At 39.1% G+C, this 10,951-nt stretch overlaps 1 protein-coding gene across 2 annotated transcripts in view; it reads right to left on the bottom strand.

The window, feature by feature from the left end:
* Positions 1 to 6,068: 6,068 nt before the first annotated feature.
* Positions 6,069 to 10,951, bottom strand: part of LOC308097705 (TOX high mobility group box family member 2-like) — a 98,214-nt gene continuing 93,331 nt past the window's right edge. Inside the window, exons 7-9 of one of the 2 annotated variants that reach the window (XM_080445677.1) lie at positions 9,974 to 10,366; positions 9,370 to 9,509; positions 6,069 to 7,881 (exon numbers count right to left, since the gene is read on the bottom strand). In XM_080445677.1, coding sequence (XP_080301803.1) covers positions 7,839 to 7,881; positions 9,370 to 9,509; positions 9,974 to 10,366 — 576 coding nt within the window. In that variant the 3' untranslated portion in view covers positions 6,069 to 7,838. The remainder of the gene's footprint in view (positions 7,882 to 9,369; positions 9,510 to 9,973; positions 10,367 to 10,951) is intronic. The other variant, XM_080445678.1, reaches the window with a different exon arrangement.

Genomic DNA, 10,951 nt, shown 5'->3' with positions numbered 1-10,951 from the left:
GGACTTAAACTTTGTGTTCACATCTGAAGACAGTGTGTGCCTGTGCAGGAGTCTTGCTTCTACATTGATCGGCTCTCGGTCTTCTCCGATGCACCTGTCGTTCTGTAGGTGCACAAGGTTTGCTCGTTTACAATTATGTGATGCACAATTTATTTCAGGAGTGTACAAAGTAGCCTATTACTGTATGTCAGAATCAGTAATGCCTTTAATTGTAATTATCTGTTACTGGAATGTGATGAAAAAAAAAAGAAAAAAAAATGTACATTTTTATTTTTATTGGAGAATTGTATGTACCTCTGTCAACCATTGTAACTATTCTATGTTAGTGACCCTGACAGGTACATGTGCTGTACGATTAAACTATTTTGTTTAGAGTTTCACTCTGCTTCTTTATTTTGGAGTCAAATGTGTATGAATTGAATATGTCATAAAAACTAATGTCATACTGCTGTATACTATGTCGTAAAAAAAAGAAAAGAACATTCGGTGGGTTTCACAGGTACACAGTAAAATCCTTAGTTTATTAAGTTTGTGTTAATTTTACTATTTGTAACTCAGTTAACCACTTCAGCCGTATTTTGGGCAAAAATAGCCAATCTACAAACTCACAACGCAAGACATTTTTGAAAATCTTTGCCTATAATAATCACATGCCCAAAACAGAGACGCCAGTTGAAAGTGGTGAAATTACACAGGATCTCTACACTATCCTGTAAGTCATCTCTATCTCTTTTAGAGCTGAGAGAGAGGTGGAGAAGTCTACATGGTGGCCAGAGACATCAAGGGGAGTAACAGAGGGGTTGAGGGAGAGCAGGTTCTACAGAACGCTATACTGTAGGTCCAACACATTACCAGCTCAATGAGGGCTGGCTGTGCTGTCACAGGGATGTCAGGCCCTGTCACAGCCCTGTGACATGATACTGACATCATCAGTATCATGGTCAGTATCGTATCAGTATTGTGTCAGTATCATGGTCAGTATCTGTCAACACTGCTCTTTTTCCCTCTACACTGAATCCCTGAATTCTGGATCAGTCAGGATGTTGAGGAAAACGGAGTCAGAGACACTTGAATATGTCTAAGATAGAAGGTTGAGCTCATGGGAGAAGTAAATGAATCACAGGTCGGTGGTAGTTCTCTGCTGAAAGAGAGACCAGACCATCCTTATACACAGAGAAAGGGGGGAGCCTGTCTACTCATAACAATAAATACAGGCCCGCATGAAGTGGCATCTTGATTTTATAAGATTGTTAGAACATTCCTGGATCCTGCAGGAGTCTCCTGGATTTCGACCACATCTCTTTCTGCACTCCTGGATTGTGGAATCAAACTCCCAAAATTCACCAGAACCCAGGAAATTGCATCTACTACGTTTTAAAAAATGGGGGGAGGACTCCCAAACGCCACACTTGGGGAACACAATCAATGGCTAATTTAGGACCTGGAACTTGCAACAAACAACCTTATATACAATAATAACTGTATTGTTATAAAAGTTACTACATATGTGGTATAGCAATTGATAGAAAAGCTTGTGGAATGAAATGTTACAGGTGCACACAGAAATGCTTATGTAATCAGACTTTTTTGTGCAGGTGTCATCCTTGAATGTGTCACTTATGAGGATATTTAGTGAACATTTTATCTGCAGACAGAGAGTACTCCTTTTCGAACAAGAGCTCTTTCATGGTTCAAGGTCTCTTAGAATGGAGAGAAACAGTATCATTTAAGCTAAGGCATGTGAAACACAGCTTTGGTGTGTTTTTTAAACGTGAGAGGAGTTTTTCATCCAAAAGTGTCAAGAGGAAAGTTGACAGTGAAAACATAACATTCAAAGGATGGAAATAGAACTATTTGTTCATCATACCTGATTTCATCAATTCAAAGGTATTGTTGCTGCTCTAGGGGGATTGAACTTCAGTGATTTTTTATATTATACTCTAAAAACACACTAGACTGACTAGAGTGTTGGACTGTGCAAAATATTGACTTATTACTTGACCAATTACCCCAAACCACACCCCCCAAAATCTCCTGGATTCTGACAGTCCAATGTTGGCTGCCCTGCATCACATGCACATTAGATTAATCAGTCAAGGGAACATCTTTGCCACAGAGCCTCCAAATTAAGATGGTCTGATCCTGTGAAAAAGCAGGTGGGAAAGCTAGCCTAATATAATCCCACAAACACAAACAGAAGGTTAGTCTGAACCTTTCTTCAGATTCCCACTCCAGGTCTAACAAACATTTCCAATGCAAAACAAGATAGCACACTTCTAAATGAGTGTGTATAAAACGTTATTATCCCTATATCGCCGCAGCCATCAAGTGTTTGGGTTTTGGTCAATATGAAATTCTCAGTCCTTTGTCCTAGATCAAAGTCAGGAATGGGTTCTCTCTGAGCCCATTGGTTGTCAGACAATGATAGTGCTGATGTCTTTTCTGACAGGAGAGTTCATATCCGCCTGAGGAGGAAATGAAAGGGTTGGATGTGTACTGTTTGGAACTGGTCACTGGAGACAATATTAGTGATGGGAGATTTGACTGGCCACATGCCAATAACGGCTCGATAAACAATCCAGACAAGCAACAGCACAACAAACAACGATATTTATAAAGAATAATAATAATTCAACTGCATATAATATATTTGTTTGTATCGTTGTTTGTTGTTAGGTAAAATAGGAGGAAAACATTGTCGCAGGCGTCATCCCATATGGAAAAAAAAGTTGAAGAAACATATATGATGTCCTGTTGCCTCCAATAGTAAGTCTTTACATTTTATATCATTTACATGTATGTCATGTAATGTACATATTAGATTTTATATGTATGTCTTATATTTTTTTAGGTGCCAAAATCCTCCACTGACCTCCATTATACATTTCTGAACTTTTAAAGGAGTATATTTCTAAAACTATGAAACATTTCAAAGATTCATTTTCAGGCAAACATGTCCACAGTAAGATGAACATTTTAAAGTATGAATGGGGTTACTAGGTGTAAGTGTGTAGGATTAGTAGCCTGGCTGCCATAGTTTGTACTTGTTTCCCTTTAAATGTCCAAGTATGAAGGAACAGCAAGGTGCCAAAGTTTTCAGATATAAGTTCAAGCATGTGTGTCCACAGTAAGCTGAATTATAAAAAGTGTGAATGGAGTTTCTCGGTGAAACTGTTTCTTGAAGTGCCAAAACTTTTAAAGGAGTATATTTTTAAAACTATGAAACATTTCAAAGATTCGTTTTCAGGCAAACATGTTCACAGTAAGATAAAAGTATTTTGGTCTCATGTTGTTGCCGCGACACCTGCTGGCTGAAAAAAAGTCAATGCAGGGCTTTATAAATGGCACTGACAACATAATTATTCATAGCATATTTTTATTGTGTATATACATTATGTAGATAAATTACTGATAGCATTCTTTCTATGTTGGTGGGGAAATGAAAGGTTTGTGCGTGATGAATTTAAAACTGTATTTATTGGAAGGGGGGAAACAATAAATGACAATTATGAATTATGAATTCCACTTAAAAAACTATATCAGTGGTGTTCACCGTTCACTTAGGCTACGGGGCTGGGAAAAGCCATCTAAAACTTAAAATGCAATCAAAAATCCATAATTCAAGTTGCACAAAGACATGTCTTTTCAACAGACGTCTCTACCTACTGGGCACAAAATACAACAACGCCCAAACGCCGTGCATACGCCGTCCAGAAGACGTCTGAGTCAGACGTGAGTCGACGTCGTTTCAACGTATTTTTTGCAAAACAGCTGCTGACTGAGGTCTGACTCGGACGTCGTATGGACGGCGTATGCACGGCGTATGGGCGTTGTATTGTGTGTGCCCAGTGTGGGTAAAGAGATATCTGTTGAAAAGACACGTCTTTTACAACTAATGTTTTTATATTATATTATATTATATTATATTATATTATATTATATTATATTATATTATATTATATTATGTTATATTATATCATATCATATCATATCATATCATATCATATCATATCATATCACATTATATTATATTATATTATATTATATTATATTATATTATATTATATTATATTATATTATATTATATTATATTATATTATATTATATCATATTATATTATATTATTATAAATGATATGACGTCATAAAAATGTAAATGTATTATTAATTAACGGGAGCAGTTGGGGATTGGGTGTCTTGCTCAGGGACACCTTTAAATTACAATAACCCTGTGTGTCTGCTTTAATTAGCTGATAATGATAATACTAATTAATTAGTAAAACTTTAGCTGGGAAGAGTTCTTTCAGTCATAACCCCCCACCTTTAACTATCAGGAAACAGGGGAGGGACGCAGTCCCCCCATGGTCCTCCGTGTACGTTGATGGCATGGGACTTGAACCTGCAAACTGTCTGTAGCAGAGGCAATCGATCAAGCTCACCACACCACTGCGCCAACGCACCTTGGGGCCCTCAGCAGGTGTCTTCTAGTGCTTTTTTGTATTTTAGCCTTGAAAATTTCAAAGTACTACAATATTTAAGAATGGGACAACTGGGATTTGAACATGGAACCTCTGTGCTGAGAGAGTCTGATTACTATCCCATTGCACCATCTCTCACTGTCTCAGGATTTTCAACAAGCTTTAAGGATTCGTTCTCAAAGTGGGGTCCGGGGACCCCCAGGGGTCATTGGTTGATTGATTGATTGATTGATTGATTGATTGAAGTACTTTATTTAGAAAGACATGGAAAAAGTACATGGAAGTAGGCCTACAGTTCACAATACAAGGTCCAACTTCACCTGACTTTTAATGCTTTGAAGGCAAGCTAAAACATCATGCCTTTTATTCCTGGATTAACATTTACTTTTGCATTTTTATGATTAATTTATATAGGTCGGAAACAAACAAAAAGTGGATGAGGCTAAGAAAACCAATTTTAAGGTTACGTGTGCCATAGTATTTCTATATTTATCACCAGCAGATGGCGATAGAGGAACACTAATAGCCTTTGCGTGGGACTGGGAGCAGAACAGAAAAAAACCAATTAGTCCATTCACTTGACTCATATTACTCAGACTGTTCATTGAATCAACTGAAAATTAATTCAAAACAAACAATGAATGAATGATGAGCAACAGGCAGGTTGTTGTTAGCACAGAGAAGTTCTTCCCATTTTCTTTTCCTTAACATGGATTCCTTTACTAAATATGTTGTTTTATGTCAGCGTCAAAGTGTAATTGCAGTTCACCTACTCTGGACTTGCTGGACTTTAATTACCTTATTTTCTCCTCCCATTGTGTAATAATAGGAAGACATTGTTTTGGGGTGCGTTTCACAATTTGACTCTAGGGGGCACTGTGTCATCGAGAGAGAGAGAGAGAGAGAGAGAGAGAGAGAGAGAGAGAGAGAGAGAGAGAGAGAGAGAGAGGAGAGGGAGAGGGAGAGGGGAGGGGGTGATAGATTCCATTTCTATTCTATCTTTAATCCAACTGTGAAATTCATAAGTGAGAGGCAACGTTTTTTCATTTTCAGGTGGACCTGACCAAGAGACCATGTTCTGCTGCATCAACCCATCATTCAATCATGTGAAACGCACAGACTCCGGACAGAGAAATACATCTTGATATATTATCTGGATGATATGTGTGTCAAAAACAAAACAAAATCCAATGCATAGACACATGACATTTTGTGACATGAATGTACACTGTGAAACTTTAACGCATCACCCTACAGCACCTGGGAACACCCAGCCGTCAGTTTTACATTGTGACTGTATGAAAGTCTAAGTACTCTTGACTTGCCTTAGACATATGCAGGGAAAACAGATATTTTGTATATGCTGTTAGGGTCTCATTGTCTAAACAACTCAGCACTTTTCTGGCAAAGGTGTAAGTTTACTTTGGCATACGACATATGAAATGTTGAATACCAGCCTACACAGTGATGCAGAGTAGCTACAGTATCAATACAGTCCTTATGTAATGTTTTATGAGTGTCTTCATCACTACAAAATAAACTGCACTGAATGGGTGCAAATGAGTTGAGACAGACTCCTTCAATTCTCCACTTAAAACATTTTATTACAGACAAAAGAAAACAAAAGAAGCAATCTGTGACACAAAATGAATTTAATGCTGGTACACTGGCAATGTGCCACCAACAAGTTAATGTAAAAATAATTATTCAAATAATCATGTTATTTGAGCAATAATAATAATAATAATAATAATAATAATAATAATAATGATAATAATAATAATGCACCCTGATGAAAATAAGCCAAAACGTTACTTCATATCATTCATAAATATATGTGAAACCTGCAACCAAATTAAATAGAATGACCATATTGCAAAACTTATGATATTCAACAAAACGTAAATGGGCTCTCTCACCACTGGCTTTACAATTAAAAGAAACATTTGGCAGGTTTTATACACAAAATGAAAATATCTACCCCATTTGACTGGGCTTCAGAAACTCAAATCCTGCTACAATGAGAAAGTGAAAAAGAAAAAAAAGAAGAGAAAAAAAGAGAAAGAAAGAAATGCCTTAAGAATTAAAATGCCTTACGTCGTGTTTTTTTTTTCTTCACAAAAAATGATAAAGATGAGTTCAACACAATTCTAAAACACCTAATAAAACTAGTCAAAAACTTTTAAAACCCACTGTTAAGTTTTTTTTTTTTTTCCTTTAGTAACATTTCACATTTAGCAACTTTTTTTTTGTTTGTTTAAATTCACCTGTACAAGTGGTGTTGGGGAATATGGGGAATAATGGGCGGGGCTGTGGGAAGCAGGGGGCGTGGTCCCTAAGACCAGCAGGAGGAGGAGCTAAAGGAGAGGTTGCAACCTTTGACCTCTAACAGTTCAGTGGCATCCTGAGGCCATGTTTGAAGAGTGATGCTCTCTGTCGGTACAGGAAGTCCCCCAGTACAGGAACCACCAGAGGAACTGAAACTTTTTACAGTCTTTGTTATTTTTCTCTTTCTCAGAGAGAGAGAGAGAGAGAGAGAGAGAGAGGCAAGACCAGTGAACACAGTTTCAACACAAGTTTTAGTGTGTGTATTCCATCACTGAATCGGCCTGCACAAAAATCACATAATCAAAAAAGAAAAAGTCCAAAAGAAAAAGAAAAAGCAAGGGACCGCAGCTAAATACACACATAAAGAGAGGAATCCATTTTGGTGATATTTACAATCACTCTGTGAGGGAAAGAAAAAATACATAATGAGGGAGTCCTTTACTAAGGGTAGGATGATATACAAATGTTTAAATGTGTTTTTGACTATCTTGGTTTAAGTTTAGCTTTGCTTTTGTTTGGGTGTTTCAGTCTTTGCTGAAGTATATCCACCCCTGGTGAGGTGACTTTTATATATTCTAGGGTCCTGCGTTAGCTCTTCCTAACCAAGACCCCTATACACTGAGTACGCTTAGAGCATTTGATCTCCCCAATGTGGGCAGTCCATGGCAAAAACTGAGTAATGGAGTGGAGAAGGGAAAAATCACCCTTAAAATTCTCAAAACAAAACAAGAAGACCTTTTTTTTGGTCTTCATATCCAGTAGGATGGCATGAGCTCAAAGCTCCTGGTCCCAGCGAAAATGGAACGTTCACAGAAAACGGGGGTAAAAAGTAAGAGAAGTGCCTCGGGCTCCTGTCCGGTCTAAGTGCTTGGCAAATAGGTGAAGTAACTGTAGCAAGTCTTTGGGATTTTAGAAATCCTGCAGAATAAAAAGAAAGAACAAGATGGTGGGAGAAGATGACACAATGATGATGTTGTCGTTATGTTGGAAAGCTCCCTGCCCCTGGAGTCTGACGTTTGGAGGTCCTTCAACTTCAAGTGAGGTAGAGAGGCTTGTCTCGAGCTCCCATGCCACTGCTGAGGAGCAACATATAAACAAAGGTTAGGTCAAAATAGACAGACTTTGAGATGTATGTTAAATTCCAGTGAGATATGGGTCAAATAGTTCATTGGACCTGACCAAGATAGCAACATGATATTTTGCTTTCAAACATGTCTGGGGTTATTTTAACATCTAATCAGGCTTTTGTGAGCACCCTTCACAAATTGCTTGATTCAGTATTTATACATTTGATATTCATTTAATCAGACACGCCCCCTTCCTATATAAAACCATCGTAACTTCAAACTCCATTTTAAACATGATAGATTCATCAAAAACACGTCCTTGGTTCTGGTGACTGATATTGTCCTTCTTATAAGTGAGGGGGCTGTTTTTATAAGTGAGGTTTGGATATTTGTACAACAAATCCTGCGCTGTGATTGGCCAAAAATGTACCCCGCCTAACCCTGCACCGTGATTGGCCAATCACAGTCTATTCAGGACTGTGATTGGCCAGTGTCACATGACACATGTGCATAGTCCTATATAAGAAACCATAACTTAAAAAAAAACATAGTTTTTTTAAAGTTATGGTTTCTTCCATCATAAAGAGTGTTTCAATAAATGTATTTATTTTTTGTACATGATTGGTTGACTCCATTCAGTATTGTGATTAGCTAGCAAGACACCGCCCACTTCACACAGGGTGTGATTTTTCAATTACTTTTGAAGTAAAAAGGGAAATATCCCTTCAAACATAACAAACAGCAGGCAAACAAAGTGTAACGACGAATGGATGAAAATCACGCAAGAGATAGTACGAAGTCTGTGTTATGCCGAATACAATCTGCTCTCAATTTATCTTCGTTGACACTTATAAATGAAAATTGCACACAACTGACACAGAGGCTGACATAAGCCAAAAAACACTCAATATGTTTCAAACTACTTTAAAGATGATTTGACCCCGGTATGATCCCACTTGACATCCAGATAATTCACTTGTACAGACAAGGCATAAACACTTTGCTGCCTCTCAGAATAGTAACACAGAGTTTCAGGTGCGAGACGAGGCAGCCTCAATCCTGCGCCTGCCTGAATAGCTTGATTCAATAAGGCAATGTGTACTGAGCAAAACAAAGGGAAACTTAATTGGATGTCACACTTTCTCAGAGCGTGGGAAAAGCGTTGTTCTACTCCTGCATTACCCGTTTCAATTTCAAGGCGGATGCTTGCTGGTGCTTTAGCATGGAAATCACAGTTTGTGATTAATTTTGTCAGAGTTCCTGAGTGTGTAAGTGAGGTAGTTTAGAGGAATCCATTTGGAAAATGAATAACTTTGTCACACAACTCTTTTCTAGTCTTGCCCAATCAAATGTCCTAAGCTGTTACACTGGAGCAGAAAATCTGATTTTTTTTTGCGACACACATTGGGAAAACCTCAGGCCTGTGCTGACAGTTAAAAATCTGATCTTTTCCACATTTGAAACAGCATTGCTGGCTAGCAGATGTAACGTGCTCACCCGCAGTGGTTGGGTCCACAGTCCCTGTTGCAGTATTCGCCGTCCCAGTCAGGGTTCTGTCCATGCACTGGGTTGGGGGCCCCCGGCGACTGAGAACCCCCCACACTGTTCTGGTATTCAGCCTGAATATGGGAGAAGCCCTGAGGGAGGAAAAGAGGGTACTTAAAATCTGTTACTGCCTTTAAATATGATTCAAATTGTCATGAAATGAGAGGTTAAAATAATTCAGGGTTATGGTCAGAATATGTTCCGATGTTTGTTGCGATATAGGATCAGCATATGAATTAGTCTGATCATTATCTAGAAGCAGCAAGGAATGGCATTGATGCTTTTTTGTAAAATAATAATAAAATAAAATAAATCTCCAGATCATGGCACCTATAACAAATAACGATGCAACATATTTCATACTGTAATGGATGTACAGACATTATTAATTGTGGATATTGTGTATTGTGTAAACGGCCCACCAGAGTCAATTATCATTGATATCATCTTCTAATGATTTTGCAGAACACACTTGGGTGCGGTGCATGTAAGTAATTCTCTTCATTTGTATTGGAGAAGCAGCATTATGTGTTACTGTTTGAGTCGTTCCTCCCACCTGTTGGCTGAGAGGAGGGGAATGGAGCCCCATTTGGTGCGAGATGATTGGCTGGGACTGCACCTGCTGCATGCGGATTGGCTGGTTGAGCAGGGCGCTCTGGTGCAGGGAGAGTTGCGCGTGGGGGTGCAGCGGAGGGCTGATCTGGAAGGGGGACGGGGGAGAGGCACTCATGCTGGGTGGCAGCATCTGGGATTGGCTGAGGGTCCGGGCCAGAGCGTGGCGGGGAGGCCCGGCGAAGCTCTGGAGGTCCGACAGGGGGAAGGAGCCGGGCGGGCCCAGGTAGGGAGAGGAGGACTGCGGGGGCACGCTGTACAGGGGCTGCTTGGGTGGCAGCAGGTGGGAGGGCTGGCTGGTCTGCTGGGCACTTTTTGGTTCAGGGTCGTTATATGTCTGTGGAGAGACGAGATAGAGCAGATGGAGAGAATAATAATGTCAGTCAGTGCTTCTCAAACATTTTCATGTCAAGGATGCGGCCCCCCATTGATATGTATTTTTGGACGAAGACCCCTGTTTGAAGATATTTTGTGCCAGGCAGGGACCCCCAATAAGAGAATATTTTTCCAAAAAAATCTAGATTTTTTAAAATACTAGATTTACAAGCTCTCAACACATTGCATTGCGACACGTTGATAGATTGGATTATTTTGAATAGCCGAAAAATGTTACGTGTTTATTTGTTTAAACTGTTCCTCGTTTTGCTGGGGACCACTTGGAACCACCTCAAGGACCCCTGGGGGTCCCAGAACCCCACTTTGAGAACCAGTGATGAAAGTAAGGTAGAAATCCATGCACTGCCTCCCAATTAGTGGCATATTATTTAGAATCAATGCTCAACCTCTAATTAATCATCCATCAATCAATCACTCGCTCCTCAAGCACTGATTGCATACTTTCCACCCCCCACCCCTTGCTAATGATGATGATAATATCTGATACACTGACAGCTACTGTACAACTCAAATGTACAAAACATAC

The sequence above is a fragment of the Gymnoscopelus braueri genome (assembly GCF_963280865.1).
Source record: "Gymnoscopelus braueri genome assembly, chromosome: 12".
Classification (NCBI taxonomy): Eukaryota; Metazoa; Chordata; class Actinopteri; order Myctophiformes; family Myctophidae; genus Gymnoscopelus; species Gymnoscopelus braueri.
This window is presented reverse-complemented; position numbering and strand designations above follow the sequence as displayed.